This window comes from Stigmatopora argus, chromosome 20 (genome assembly GCF_051989625.1).
Source record: "Stigmatopora argus isolate UIUO_Sarg chromosome 20, RoL_Sarg_1.0, whole genome shotgun sequence".
NCBI lineage: Eukaryota > Metazoa > Chordata > Actinopteri > Syngnathiformes > Syngnathidae > Stigmatopora > Stigmatopora argus.
The window spans coordinates 566,943-580,798 of record NC_135406.1 but is presented as its reverse complement, the minus strand read 5'-3'; the positions used below and the strand labels follow the sequence as shown (position 1 = coordinate 580,798).

Here is a 13,856-nt window from a genome sequence, read left to right as displayed (position 1 = left end):
AACTCGGTTCTTGCAATTCCAAAAATGTCCGCCAGATGGCAGTCTCCCTATGCAAATGCCATTTCATTCTTTCAAGTCACATGATACATAGGAAGACTGCCGTCTGGCGGACACATTTGGTGTTGCAAGAACCAGTTTTTCCTTTTTTTATCACACACACGAACATTAACAAAATTAAAGAGCTCATTTGAATCAAGTTTCAGCAATTTGATGTATTTTTAAAAGATATTCATGACTTATTTAAATTTAGTATGGCAAAATAATCTACATTTTAATTTGATTACAATTTTAAATGAGTTTATTTTGGTTATTCAATTCAAATAAGACATGAATCTTGTTAAAAAATACATTGATTGATTGAAAGTTGATTCAATTGAGTCCGTCAATTTTTTAATGTTTGTATCTGTGATTAAAAATGGAAAAAAACGCTACTAGGTTGTTGCAATACCGACCAAATCCAATAGATGGCAATCTCTCTATGGAAAAGTGAATTTGGCCTCTTAAGTGCCTGTTCCGAAACTCGGTTCTTGCAATTCCAAAAATGTCCGCCAGAGGGCAGTCTCCTTATGTAAATGCCATCTTATTCTCTCAAGTCATATGACACATAGGGAGACTGCCGTCTGGCGGACACATTTGGTGTTGCAAGAACCAGTTAGTGGTTTTTTTCCTTTTTTAATCACACACACACAAACGTTAACAAAATTAAAGAGCTCATTTGAATCAAGTTTCAGCAATTTGATGTATTTTTAAAAGATATTCATGACTTATCTAAATTTAGTATGGCAAAATAATCTACATTTTAATTTGATTACAATTTTAAATGAGTTTATTTTGGTTATTCAATTCAAATAAGACATGAATCTTGTTAAAAAATACATTGATTTATTGAAAGTTGATTCAATTGAGTCCGTCAATTTTTTAATGTTTGTATCTGTGATTAAAAATGGAAAAAAAACGCTACTATGTTGTGGCAATACCGACCAAATCCAATAGATGGCAATCTCTCTACGGAAAAGTGAATTTGGCCTCTTAAGTGCCTGTTCCGAAACTCGGTTCTTGCAATTCCAAAAATGTCCGCCAGAGGGCAGGCTCCTTATGTAAATGCAATCTTATTCTCTCAAGTCATATGACACATAGGGAGACTGCCGTCTGGCGGACACATTTGGTGTTGCAAGAACCAGTTAGTGTTTTTTTTCCTTTTTTAATCACACACACAAACGTTAACAAAATTAAAGAGCTCATTTGAATCAAGTTTCAGCAATTTGATGTATTTTTAAAAGATATTCATGACTTATTTAAATTTAGTATGGCAAAATAATCTACATTTTAATTTGATTACAATTTTAAATGAGTTTATTTTGGTTATTCAATTCAAATAAGACATGAATCTTGTTAAAAAATACATTGATTTATTGAAAGTTGATTCAATTGAGTCCGTCAATTTTTTAATGTTTGTATCTGTGATTAAAAATGGAAAAAAACGCTACTAGGTTGTTGCAATACCGACCAAATCCAATAGATGGCAATCTCTCTACGGAAAAGTGAATTTGGCCTCTTAAGTGCCTGTTCCGAAACTCGGTTCTTGCAATTCCAAAAATGTCCGCCAGAGGGCAGTCTCCTTATGTAAATGCCATCTTATTCTCTCAAGTCATATGACACATAGGGAGACTGCCGTCTGGCGGACACATTTGGTGTTGCAAGAACCAGTTTTTCCTTTTTAATCACACACACGAACGTTAACAAAATTAAAGAGCTCATTTGAATCAAGTTTCACCAATTTGATGAATTTTTAAAAGAGATTCATGACTTTAAATTGATTAAACAAAATCAACTTCATTTTAATTTGATTACAGATATAAATGTTATCTAAAGTCATATGAGACATATGGAGACTGAGATATTTTTATTTGGAAAAATAGCAATCCTTTCACCATTCTCATTATACTTGTATAATGACAATACTAAAAGCATTCAAAAAAATCAAATTTCTACACGGTGAGATTGCTTTCTAGTGTCCACTTTAGGAATTGCGACAAACAACTTAAGCGTTTTATCTTTATTGGAGACGAATACAAAACAGAGTACTTGTCCTTAAGGCACCGGATAATACAAAGACGGACAGGTATTTTGCAACACGAACGGGAACGGGAACTTTCGGAACCGGTTGACCGGCTCCCAGCGTCGGAAGCTGGCAAAGTGACGGCGAGGCCGAGGTACGTGGTCGAGTTCGAGTCCGGCTCAGTCGAAGCCTTGCCAGTCGCTCTGCTCCGAGTCGTACTCCAGCTCCACCCCGATGCAGCGGACGCCCTCCAGCAGCATGGGGGTGCCGTGACCGCGCTCTGCCGGAACAAACGCCGTGAGCCCGGCGCGAGCTGCGAGTCCCGACGCCAACGGACGCCCCGTCCCACCCATGACGCGAGCGTGAACTTTAACCGTGACGCCCGCGTCGCGGTCCGGCCGGCTCAGCAGTCGCAGGCGCTCGCACAGCACGCCGGCCTCTTGCGCCAGGTACTCGCACGTCAGCCTCAGACCTCCTGTCGGCGACAAGGCGGCATCGGAAAGGGATCCGAGAAGAGAGCGCGATCGAGCGTCACCTTCGGGGGCGGGCGAGATGTCCACCACACGCAGGTGAGGGCTGGAGACCGGCGCCAGGCACACGTTCTCGCCCAGGGACGGGAGCTCGGGGAGGGTGAAGGCCATTTCGTAGCGGTGCTGGAGCTTCAGGAAGCCCACCTGCACGCAAAAAGTGGCTTTTTAAAAAGGCCCAGACCAACGCGGGGCGGGGAAACCAAATCCCCACCTTGACCAGGAAGCTGCCGTCGTCCTCCGCCGCCACCGTGATGACGGAATCGTGGAGCTTGTCATCAAAGTGCACCCGCGACGAGGCACGCTCCCGCATCGGGTCTCCGGAGAAAGCCACCCCTCGCGACGAGGCTGAGGAAGGCGACAACGCCGGCGTCGTTGGCGAAGGACGGCCACCGATGGGTTGCCGCTCACCTTTCCTCTTATTGGCGTCGGCCATGATCCCAGTGGCGCTTTATCGCAGGCCGCTCGCCTCCATGGTGAAAGTCTTGGGACACAAAAAGCAAAACAAGACCAAAAAAAATGTGAGGAAATGGCGAAGCAGCGGCTGCAGAGTGGATTTCTGGATGCAAGTGGGGCAAAACAAGTCTGTAAGAGGATTACAGGGTCACATCGGTGGCATCATCATCATCGCCGCTCTCATTGGATCGCGATTTCTGAACGTATGACCCAATTTCCATGTACTGCCTTCAGGATCACGCCATCTTCTCTGGCCACCACCATCTCCTCTTTTGTGGATCATTTCCTTCTCTCACGTTTGCTCCTGGAACGATGAGCCCAATGATTTCAAGAACCTTCTCCAGCTCTTGTTGGTTGGTGCTAGTTTGAGGATGATGTCGGTGGCCCGATTCCACAATTTTCGGTCCAAAAAAGAATACATCTGTGGCTTTTCGTGGAAGCCAGACGTCGCGGATGAAACGCCATCATTCACCTTCAAAAGCCCATCCCTCCATCCCGTGTCAAATGGGCTGGATGCCTATCACCATCAATGGCAGCTAACTTCACCTGCCGTTTTTACATAAACAAGGAAGCTAACGCGAGGCAAACAATGACCTGGTGACAGTCTAATTCGTAACAGAAGACACAGCAGAGTTCCCAACAAGTGCGCACTCAAATTGGAAAGGCAAAATGGGAGAAATCAAACATACCAATGAGTAAATATGGAAAATCACGCCGTCTTCCCTCCTTTCACTACCCGATTGCGACCGGCTACCGGAATGGGACTTATGCTACTGCGCATGAGCAAAGACAACGTCATCCTACCAAGCGACGCTGACAGGTATAGATCACGCTTTAGAAATACCTCCAGTTTTATCACCCGTAGGGGCAAGTCAAGTACACCCTAAAAGAACCAATACACTTCATAACCTAAAAAAAGGAAAATACGACACTTTATTCGATCGTAAAGTATTTGTAACGCTGCGTACCTATATCCGCCTTCATTTGGCTTGAGAAAAAGTGACGTCATATTTGCGCGCGGCAGGCGATCTCAATCATCATCTATATTTCATGCATGAATGCCAAATTTGCATTCATATGCACATATACAATATGTATCTGTCTTTTATTCTTTTGTGTATGTAAAGAGTATTGAAACTCGTAACATCAGTAACCCTCACCTGACGTCGTAGCTGGCGAGACGGCGCCGTCTGCTGGTTGTTTTTATCATCGACTAAAATAAACCTCCATTGGTCTCAGCCAGACTGCCAGAGACACAATACCGTTTTTTGTTGAATGAACAATTTGTTTCAATCTCAAATGACCGAAAACAGTGCATGATCAGGCTTCAAATCGATTTCAACCATCATTAATTTGATTCAACTTATTGAATATACGGAATTAGAAGAAAAATACACCCTAACGACACACCATTTTTTATTGTCAGTGTCATTGCAAAGTACCTGGTACGATTACAGAGAAAAGGAATAGCGAGGTCAAACAAGAAACACATGCACACCACATTCGCAGAGCATTTGAGTCAAATATCTTTCCCAAAAAAACAAAACAAAAACAAAAACATGCATTTATGTTCAAACACATCATTGTCGTCACTTGCTGGTAAAGCTTGCACAAATCACAGAAGGAGAGAAACAACCAAAAGAGTCACCTCCCATTAAAAGCACTGTTTTGTCCTCACGAGTATTATTTGTACTATTTTCAATGTTAAAAACCTGTTACGTTCAAAGGTCATGACCTTATTAATTTAGTGGGCAGTGTTACAAGTTAAAGTACGCTTTTGGAACTCAAATATTGGCTGAATAGGCATGTGAAAATCCCATATCGCTCACCCAAAGATTATTAGCCATTACTGGTCAAGACCAAAAGACGTATGGGACATCCAATAGGTGCTCCTCTATCCACGGCGTCCGACTCCGTCTTCTTCAAGGTCAAAATCTGCAAACTTTGGCACGGAGATTTTTGGGTCGGAACCGGAACCCTAATCCTCCTCCTCCTGGCGGTCCATCGGATGCCGAGTTCTGAGCCCACCCTCCCCACTAGACCGCCCCCCCTTCACTCACTCTTCACATACCGACTCGCTAAGGTCCACGGCGCCACCTCTGGTGAGCCGCCGCATCTTGCTGAAGTCGTGGTCGGTCCTCAGGTAGGAGAGGGAGGGCCCTCCCTCGCTGTGGCCCGCCAGGTCCCGGGGCTGGGCCTGCGCCGGCAGGGCGCGCATCTCGCCGCCGCTGCGCCAGTACAGCGCGTAGCGCTGCGGCTCGGAAACGCCAAAGGTGGCGGCGCACAGTTGCGCCAGCGCCTGGCTGCTCTCTCCCGCTCGCCACTGCAGGGTGCGCACGGCGCTGCGTTCCCCGTCCTGGAACAGGATCCGGACGCACCTCTGGAAAGAGCGCACGCAAAGGACGGCTTTCAAGAAGCGGTCCCCGGAGGGAGGGACGAACGGACCGGAGTCAAAGCGAGGAAGGACGTACAAACCGGAGTCAAAGCGAGCTCATTTTTGGGGGCAACTCTCGATTGCGCCGTCGGCCAATCGTCCAAAAGAACGGCCCTACCCACGGCAAAAGTGGCGACGGAAATATCAACAGGTCCGACTTACGGAGTCAGCCGGCTCCTCGCCGTCGGCGTGCATTTTGTTTGCCTGCTCGGAGGAGTTTAGATGCAGCTGGATGAATTTCATGTCATCTGAGCGCCCACTTCCTCATGGCACTCGCCCTCGTGGACGGCCCGCCTGCGTCGGAGTAGAATCTGGCCGCCGGCGCGCTTGGACGGGCTATTTGAAGGCTGCCGAGGAACCACGTGACCGCCAGCTTGGCAATGCTTCTCTCTATCTATCTCTATCTCTCTTTTTCTCTCTCTCTCTTTTTCTCTTCAACCGCTCGGACCAATCCCAGGTGAAAGCGTGTGCTTATGTGCTGGTGGCCCACATTTGAGGATTATCTACCTTTCATAAGGGTAATCCAAAGCCCCCCCCCCTCCCCGCAAATGACGTTGTGCAGGGGCACCACTGGGGCTTTGTTAGGACTTTTGGCCCCGGCCCCATCTCAAGCCATCTTTCGGCAACTTCTGGCCCCTTCTCAACCCATCCTTCACCAAGGGATGCCTTTCCTGGCTCCGTTAGCTCAATGGGGTCTTCCCCGTTTTGTTTACCAACTGGAGGCGGTGACTTTCGGTAGGCAAATGTGGGGAGAAATAGGCACAAAAACGGGCCAGCAACAAGAGATTTTCAGGAGTGGCCCTTTCGGAAACCGTCCTTTGCCACCGGGGCCTCCACGGTCTCCTTCTGCAATCTGGCGGAAATCCCGCCGAGCGCCCACGGTCTCGCCACGCGGCGGACTTTCCCGAGCGGCCCGCGCTACCTGGCTCCGCAGGTCCTCATTCTGCCGGTGGGTCTCGCGGCTTCGCCGACGGCGCCACTGCTTCAGGGCTTCCAGGGCCTCGGGGGTCACGCTGCCCGACGCGGGTCGGCCCGGCTCCAGGCTCTGGATCAGGTGCAGGCTGGCGAAGGCGCCGGTCAAGTAGGATCCGCCTGGAAAGCCAGAGTCCGTACGCGTTGGGGGCCCCCCGGGGCGTCGGCGGGAGCGCTCACCTTCGCCGCCGAGCCAGGACGGCTCCAGGAGCTCCATCATGTATTCCACCTCCGCCAGGACGTGAGGCCGCTTGGCCTCCACGATGACGTAGGAGAGCGCCGGCAGGAAGCGGTCCCAGCTCACGGGCTTCCCTGGCGAGAAGCAAAGGGTCGGCCGGGCGCGGCCCGAGCGGGGAGACGGCGACGCTCCCACCTTGGACGCCTCCCGAGGCCTTTTGCACGCATTTGCAGACCTGCAGCAGCAGCAAGACCTTGTCCACGGGCGAGTGCGCCCGCCGCATCAGCGCCAACTTCTTCTTGACCCGCTCCACCTGGCCGGCGTCGGGCAGGCCGTCGGCGCGCAGGCCCAGCCGCTGGGCCGCGCCCTCGTCTTTGGCGCGCAGGAGGTTCTCCTGGAAGCGGCGGCTGAAGGGGTCCCGCTGGTGGAGCGCCGCCAGGGCTTGGTCCAGGGGGGCTTTCAGGGGGCGGAGCACGCAGGAAAACATGGCCCGCTCCAGGGCCAGATCTGCCAAAGCCAGACGAACCAGCCTTGCCATTCTCCCTCACGGTTGGCAAAAGCTCACGTGCAACTAAGTCAAGCGGTTCCTCGCTGTCGAGCGGCCCCCGGCGAGGACCCCCCCCCCTCGCCCCCCTCCACCCCCTTGAATCGTGAGCTCTTCATGCGTGCGTGGGCCTGTGAGATCTTTTTATGATAAACGAGAGCGAGAGAAAAAAAAATGCAAATGGTTCCCACCGACGCAAAGGCAAATAAATCTGAGCGAGCGGCCCCCCGATCCCTCCACTCCAGAAGGAAACAGCAATCCCGCGATCCCCCCCACCCCGGAAGGAAACGCACGGCGGCTCGCGCGTGACTTTCGCTACGAGCCGACGATACAACGTCCGGTCAACGGAAAGCGCCCCCCCCCCCCCCCCCCCCCCCTCCTCGGCCTTCACCTTTCTCGTTTTCCGGCACCAGCGTCTCCACGGGAGGCTCCAGCTCGCCGCTTTCCAGGAGGCAACGCTTGGCCCGGGACAGGAAGTGACGCAGGCCCCGCAGCAGCTGCACCGAGGTGGCGCCCGCCGACGAGGCGGCCGGCGATCGGAGCAGCTCCCTCTGGGCCAGGAGGAAATCCTGCACCATGGCTCCGAAGACGGAGCGCCTGTCCCGAGACAGCTCCTCCACCAGTCTGACCAGCCGCTTGTCCGGAGCGAAGAAACACACAAAGGCCTCGCTCACGCGTCGAAGGCCGCCGCGGCCCCGCGAGCGCAGCAGAGGCGGCCGTCGCCGACCCTCGCCTCCACCGCCACCGCCGCCGTCGCCCTCGCCATCCGATTCGTTCTCCTCGTCCAGACTGCTGAAGGAGCTGCCGCTGTCCAGCTCGGCCAGACACGGAGCCGGCTGGCGCTCCGAGGACAGGAGCGCCACTTGGATGGCGACCGGCGGCGACCCCCGTCCGTCGGGAGGTCTCTCCGCCTTCAAAATTGGACACGCGCTTTCATTTTTGCACACTCGCGTATGGAGTCAGGGGGGAAAGGCGTAAACACCTGTGGCGGCTCCGGCAAAGCCGTCGCGCCCTCTTCCCGGGACGGCGGCCAGGTTGACGCCTCCTCCTCCTCGGACCCCGCGGACGCCGGCGACACGGCGGCGGTCCTCCTCAGGACCCCCGCCCCGGCGTGAACCCTCCTCTGGGAATCGGAGTCGCGCGACCTCTCGGGGCCGGCGGGCCCGTCCACGGACGGCGGCGGCGAGTAGGAGGCCACCCCCTCCAGGGACAGGTTCATGGAGGATTCCGAGAGGCGGAGCCGCACGCTGCGCTTGAAGCGATGTCGCTTGTTGGAGGCACTGCGGTTCTGGGCTTCCCCCGGCTGCCGGCACAAAAGCGCTGAGGACGACGACGTCCCCGCCCCTTTTTAGACGGGCCGGAAGGGCCACCCACCTCGCAGACTTCCAGCTGCAGGAAGAGCGGGTTTATGAAGCACAGCTTCCCTTGCGCTTGACGCCGTTCCCGGGCCGCCGCCGGTTGGATCGGACCGCCGCCGGACCACGCCGGAGGTCCGTTCTGAAGTTCCGAGGCGCTGGGCGAGTTCCAGAAGTCTGCGCGGCGACGGGACGGCACCCGAGACGGAAAGTGGGCGTTCCGACCCGGCGCGGACACCACGCACGGCGGCCCGCACCTACCTCGGCCCATGTGGGAGATGGCTTCCAGCCGCTTGTGCGTCTCGGCCTCGGCGATGGCTTCGGGCAGCTGCAGGGGGAAAGGCAGGACGTCCCTGCGGACCCCACCCGCAAAGAGCTCCGGCAAACTCTAGGGTGCCGGAGTCCCGGCGCGCCGCCGGGAAAAGGCCCACCTGCTGACGCAGTAGAAGGCCACCAGGCGACACAAGTCCGGGAAGCCCAGCGCCGAGCTCTCCAAGGCAAACGCTGGCCGACGAGGGAGGGAGCAGAGGTTGAGGGCGCGGCCGACGGCCACGTGGGGGTCGCGCCCTCGACCGGCGATTGCGCTCACTGTAGTCTTCCTCGCGGATGAAGCAGTCCTTGACGGAGGAGGCGCCCCGGTCGCCAGTCACCCTGACGCTCAGCACCTTCCTCTGGCTGGAGCTGCACTTGCGCACCAGGAATGTCTGAAAGCACACCGAGGCCATGGTGGGCCGGGCTTGGCCCCCCGCCACGCGTATCCCCGGCCCCCGCCGACGAGACGGCTCACCCCGACGGGCTCTCCAAGCAGAATGTAGAGGGCGGAGTCGCGCTTGAGCGACAGCTGAAGCCACACCGGGTGCGTCAAAAGCAGACGGTCCAAGACGCTGAAGGCCTTCTGGGGTCCCGGCTGAGTCGCACCCGCCCCCTGCATCTGAAACACGGTATACACGGAGAAGCTTGCAGGGAATTTCTCAGGGATCTGTCGTCACTCTCGGGACGGGTCACCTTGAGGGTCTTGCCCACGTCTCGGGCTCACTTGCCAGGAGTTCTAGTCTGGGAAAATGACATTTTTTACGCTTGAATGGGGGAACCCGAGCCAACAACGCATTGCATACCGCAAAACGGCTCTAAGAGAACTCCCCCATTTGATGCCTGCCGTCGGGACCACGCCACCTGAGCCCGGCCCACCAGCGGGAGTCCCCGAGAAGACTGGTGCGAAGAGCGAAACAAGACCAAAACCGATCTGGAGAACAAGAGTGTGAAAAGTGGACTCGGCGTGCTGCTGGATGTCACTCTGTGTGGGTCGCCGGCGAGCGCTTGCCAGAGGAGCAGCAGATGGTTGCCATGGGAACCCTGGCCCACACGTTCTAGCAGGCATTCCCACTCAGCGAAACACCTTTTCCCTGATGGCCGAGGCTGGGCGCACCGACGCCAACGAACGCCAACCGACGCAAAGCAACGCTCCAATCCCGCAAAATGCATCTCGGGGACTCCTTGTTTGCACCACGTGTAATTCTATTTTTTTTTTACTTGCCGCTTGCTCGATTTGCGCTCGGCGGCCAACATTCCAGGGTTTGCTTCCGTTCATTCGCACATCAACGCTCACCTCCGGACACCTGTTACGTAACTCCTCCCCCTAGCCGAGTTGGCGCAAAACTGCTCATTTTTTCACGCCCGGGACGGTTGTTTTCATGGTGCGTTCCCGCTCCTCCACAACACGGTCGCTAGGACGCGCGAGCGCGCGAGGCGTTCAGGGAGCACGACCCCGCAGCATTTCCTGATGGAAAACCAACGCAATTGCACCCACACAAAGACGAGTAGTGGGTAGGATTCTGGCGATCATACTTTTCCAGCCATCTGTACGTATCTGCTCAGTTTTGATTCCGACGCCTGACCGGAAAAAGGACACTATTTCTACTCCCGATGATCTCGCGAAATCCATCAAGATTCAAAAATGTACATCATCCTGTAAGCGTAAAAAAGGAAGAGTGTTACATTAAAGCGTCTTACGAGAGTACTTTCTAATTTCATTCTTCTTTTCGAACCAAGTGAGTTGAATGGAACTGGCGCCCTCCAGCGGTTGCTCGTGGTATGACTTAAAAAACAATAACCGAGAGGTAAAAGAAAGATGAATTGAAAATAGATACAATCTCATTTTTTTTTGCTCACAAATCACACCTGCCCCTCGAAAAGGCTGTTGGCGCTTTGATGCAAAAAAAAAAAAACAGTTTGCCGACCGCCCGCGACGCATCTGTGTGGCCAAGATGGCGGCTAAGTTTAGCCCGATGACTAATGGGACGGTGAGAAGTGTCCGGGAGGGGTTGGCAGTAACTGACGATGTTAGACGCCAATGAACCTTCAATCCATTTGAACTGGGAGGGGTCAGCAGTGACGCTTAACGGCTAATTGGGACAAAAAAATTCTAAAAATTCTCAAACTTGGGCACCAATGACGGCAGAGCGAGCGAGCAGTTTTTCGCCCCTGAAAGCAACCAAGTCCAATTGATTTTGAATTTTTTTTCTATTTTATTTTGACGCACGCCAACATTGGAAGTTGACAGGCAGCAAGAGGCGAGGAAGGCGCCAAACATCCACTCCCACGTCCACGGGATGGTGCTTAGTTTTTACTCTGGCCCATTATGTAACGTACCGCCCACTTGGGGGTGTTTTCACCCGTGCAACCTCTTTATTATTATGATTTTTTTTTGCAATCAAATACTAAAAGCTTTCTGTCACTTCCTCCAAGAGTTGACCATGCAGAGGAAGTCGGGTGACTTACCTTTGAGCTGCGACAGGCTCCTCCCCTTTGGCCAAACCTGACAGGTGCGGCGGCGACGGCGCCTCTGGCCGGCGATCAGCGAGGGAGCTTCGGCGAGAAGGAGCAGGAGGAGACTAATGAGCGCATCTCGAGCGCATCTCGAGCGCCTGGCCGTCCTCTCCAGCCTGCGTGCGCAACTTCCAGCAAGTGGCCGCCACGCAGGAAAAGCCCCGGAAAAAAATTCCCAGGCGTGGCCATGGGAACGCTTCGGCGCGTCATTCCGCCTGCTGCGCGTCAGCGGGCTCTATTTGGAGCACTTTGACGGCGAGAGACGTCCAATGTGATGAAGTAACAGTCTGTCCAATCACACCAGTCAAATGTATTTTAATACTTGAATAAAACGTACCCTTCACAGCGTTGCAGCTCATTTTACATTATCAATTCAACACTACTCTTTACAAAGTAAAGTTTTCTATACACGGCACCTATGAAAATCGATTGCATTTTTGGGACAAATAAACAAATAAAACAGGAACAACTAGATCATTTCACGTCTGAACGAAACAAACCCAACTAAAAATGTTCCTTTTCGCCAATGTATTCGATGGAAATCACATGCAGTAGCGTATTATAAACAGCAGGTGGCAGCACCGACTGTTTGACAAAGCAGCGTATGCCCCTGCCAATATGGCGGCACGACGACTTCCGTGTACGAAACGAATCGACAGAAGTTTGTGTTTCGGTTTCTCACCATTTTCCTGTCAAATGTCACGTCTTGAGCGGCCAACGCGAAGACGCTATGGAGACGGAAAAGCTTGCCAAGGTTCGTCAAGATCGCATTTTATTGTCAACAGGCGTTGAAATGTCTCGTTTTGTCCACTAGCAACTTAGCCGAGCGTTTCATTTGGTGTGCTTGACCTAAGTTTGTGTCTTCAGCTGGAGTTTGCGGTGCAGATGACTTGTGAGGCTTGTGGAGATCAAGTCAAAGGTGCTCTTGAGGGAAAAACAGGTTGGGAACCGGTTTCTTGTTTTTTTGTTTTTGTTTTTTATATCAAAATGGTGGCCACCAATGAGACTTGCACAATTACTCTGAATTGTGCAGGGTCCAAACCTGGTCTGAAGTTACAACACTAGAGCGGATGATTTATTCCGATATTTCCTCAGGCGTGCACTCAGTTAGCGTGGATGTCGGCGAAGGACGCGTCCTGGTCGAAACCAGTCTGAGCAGCGGCGAGGTGCAGGACCTGATCGAGAGCACCCACCGTCTGGCCGTGCTGAAAGGCATGGGGACCTTTGGGGAACAAGGTGACCTACCATCGCAAGCCGTCCGTGGTACTAAACCGTGCTAATTTACGCCACGGGGTCCGCAGATTTAGGCGCGGCCGTGGCCATGCTGTCCGGAAAAGAGCGGCAGGTCCAAGGCGTGGTGCGCTTCCTGCAGCTGTCCCCCGAACGTTGCTTGATCGATGGCACCGTGGACGGCTTGGAACCCGGAGCCCACGGCCTCCACGTGCACGCACTGGGTGACCTCACGGAGGACTGCCTCAGGTAGTCTTGACCTCGCTCACTAGGACTCCTATCTCCTCCTCTACTCGCACTGGATTCATTCCGTAATGAACTGTGCGCAGCTGTGGTGAGCACTTCAACCCATTCCGAAAACATCACGGAGGTCCACAAGATGCCGAGCGGGTAGGTTCCGGCCGGGTACCACGATTTGCTGGCGTCAGTCATGTGCTGGCAAAGAGTGGATGTGTCGTCTCTCCGCAGCACGTTGGCGATCTGGGAAATATTCTAGCCGGTCCTGATGGGAGAGCTTCTTTCAGGCTGGAGGACACACAGCTCAAAGTACCACACGCGCAAGCTAGCACACGTGTGCACCCACACTTTTGGAGTGCCCCCGCCAATGTGTGGATGACGTAGGTCTGGGATGTGATCGGACGATCTCTCGTGGTGGACGCCGAGGCGGACGATCTGGGTCGGGGTGGCCAACCGCATTCCAGATTGACGGGAAACTCGGGTGCCCGGTAAGTGAGGCGCCAAGACGGGGTCCTACCTCACGCTCAGGCTCCGCCCTCTGTTTTGTTTTTGTTTTTTTTCCACCGCAGGCTAGCGTGTGGGATCATCGCCAGGTCGGCGGGGCTTTTCCAGAACCCCAAGCAAGTGTGCGCCTGCGATGGTCTCACGCTTTGGGAAGAGCGAGACCGACCCATCGCCGGGAAGGGGCGAAGCAACCTCTGATGAAAGCCATAGAGAATGGTGTACATGTCTTATTAATGTTTTTCAATGTAAATCATCCAAGCCTTTGTCACACCATATTGCATTGCTAACAAATAGACAACCTTCACAGAGTTTCCTCTTTATTTGTGATTTAGCATGTGGTAATAGGGAGATTTTAACTTCATCCATTATTGGTGTAAGGCTCTTGTACATTCACTATCATTGACAGTGATGGAAATTAAACAATATATTTTAGCTGGGCTGGCAGGCATTGCGTGATCATATTTCTGGCTGGTTGACGGGAAGGGTCTCCTACGCATGATAATAATTGTGAAATAAATACTAAACAAGCGGCTC

The 13,856-nt window shown here is 53.0% G+C and overlaps 3 protein-coding genes across 12 annotated transcripts; 1 reads left to right on the top strand and 2 right to left on the bottom strand.

Moving 5' to 3' along the window:
• Nucleotides 1-2,041: 2,041 nt before the first annotated feature.
• On the bottom strand, nt 2,042-3,821 carry adisspb (adipose secreted signaling protein b). 6 transcript variants are annotated; one of them, XM_077588235.1, is made up of 5 exons: nt 3,732-3,821; nt 2,801-3,070; nt 2,595-2,733; nt 2,409-2,534; nt 2,042-2,339 (listed from the first exon to the last, which is right to left on the bottom strand). In XM_077588235.1, exons 2-5 carry the CDS (start codon nt 3,020-3,022, stop codon nt 2,239-2,241), a joined length of 588 nt encoding a protein of 195 aa, XP_077444361.1. In that variant the 5' UTR covers nt 3,023-3,070; nt 3,732-3,821; the 3' UTR covers nt 2,042-2,238. The 6 variants fall into 6 exon arrangements, with proteins under 6 accessions (XP_077444361.1, XP_077444362.1, XP_077444364.1 ...); XM_077588236.1 differs by having other exon boundaries at nt 2,409-2,733; nt 2,801-2,934; nt 2,998-3,070; XM_077588238.1 differs by lacking the exon at nt 3,732-3,821 and adding an exon at nt 3,187-3,725 and having other exon boundaries at nt 2,409-2,733; nt 2,801-2,934; nt 2,998-3,070.
• A 620-nt stretch (nt 3,822-4,441) lies between these two features.
• On the bottom strand, nt 4,442-11,453 carry rin1b (Ras and Rab interactor 1b). 5 transcript variants are annotated; one of them, XM_077588167.1, is made up of 13 exons: nt 11,304-11,371; nt 9,531-9,578; nt 9,313-9,456; nt 9,115-9,229; nt 8,957-9,029; nt 8,787-8,878; nt 8,545-8,702; nt 8,153-8,473; nt 7,562-8,081; nt 6,822-7,133; nt 6,629-6,760; nt 6,399-6,568; nt 4,442-5,422 (listed from the first exon to the last, which is right to left on the bottom strand). In XM_077588167.1, the coding sequence occupies exons 3-13, from the start codon at nt 9,454-9,456 to the stop codon at nt 5,099-5,101; spliced, it is 2,361 nt and encodes a 786-aa protein (XP_077444293.1). In that variant the 5' UTR covers nt 9,531-9,578; nt 11,304-11,371; the 3' UTR covers nt 4,442-5,098. The 5 variants fall into 5 exon arrangements, with proteins under 5 accessions (XP_077444293.1, XP_077444290.1, XP_077444291.1 ...); XM_077588164.1 differs by lacking the exon at nt 11,304-11,371 and adding an exon at nt 9,641-11,297; XM_077588165.1 differs by lacking the exon at nt 11,304-11,371 and adding an exon at nt 9,641-11,297 and having other exon boundaries at nt 9,531-9,573.
• Nucleotides 11,454-11,963: 510 nt separating this feature from the next.
• Nucleotides 11,964-13,759, top strand: ccs (copper chaperone for superoxide dismutase). Its single transcript, XM_077588228.1, has 8 exons — nt 11,964-12,105; nt 12,219-12,291; nt 12,447-12,587; nt 12,653-12,830; nt 12,911-12,971; nt 13,050-13,127; nt 13,203-13,306; nt 13,388-13,759. The coding sequence occupies exons 1-8, from the start codon at nt 12,082-12,084 to the stop codon at nt 13,518-13,520; spliced, it is 792 nt and encodes a 263-aa protein (XP_077444354.1). The 5' UTR covers nt 11,964-12,081; the 3' UTR covers nt 13,521-13,759.
• The last annotated feature ends 97 nt before the right edge of the window (nt 13,760-13,856 follow it).

Coding starts and splice junctions, on each gene's coding strand:
- adisspb (XM_077588233.1), bottom strand. CDS start 3,022: ATGGCCGACGCCAATAAGAGGAAAGGTGAGCGGCAACCCATCGGTGGC. Junction 2,734..2,800: donor ACGGCAGCTTCCTGGTCAAG/GTGGGGATTTGG, acceptor TTTTGCGTGCAG/GTGGGCTTCCTGAAGCTCCA. Junction 2,340..2,408: donor AGTTCACGCTCGCGTCATGG/GTGGGACGGGGC, acceptor TTGTTCCGGCAG/AGCGCGGTCACGGCACCCCC.
- rin1b (XM_077588163.1), bottom strand. CDS start 9,456: ATGCAGGGGGCGGGTGCGACTCAGCCGGGACCCCAGAAGGCCTTCAGC. Junction 8,703..8,786: donor CATCTCCCACATGGGCCGAG/GTAGGTGCGGGC, acceptor GTCGCCGCGCAG/ACTTCTGGAACTCGCCCAGC. Junction 6,569..6,628: donor GTCCTGGCTCGGCGGCGAAG/GTGAGCGCTCCC, acceptor CTGGCTTTCCAG/GCGGATCCTACTTGACCGGC.
- ccs (XM_077588228.1), top strand. CDS start 12,082: ATGGAGACGGAAAAGCTTGCCAAG. Junction 12,831..12,910: donor CTCACGGAGGACTGCCTCAG/GTAGTCTTGACC, acceptor AACTGTGCGCAG/CTGTGGTGAGCACTTCAACC. Junction 13,128..13,202: donor TGGAGGACACACAGCTCAAA/GTACCACACGCG, acceptor TGGATGACGTAG/GTCTGGGATGTGATCGGACG.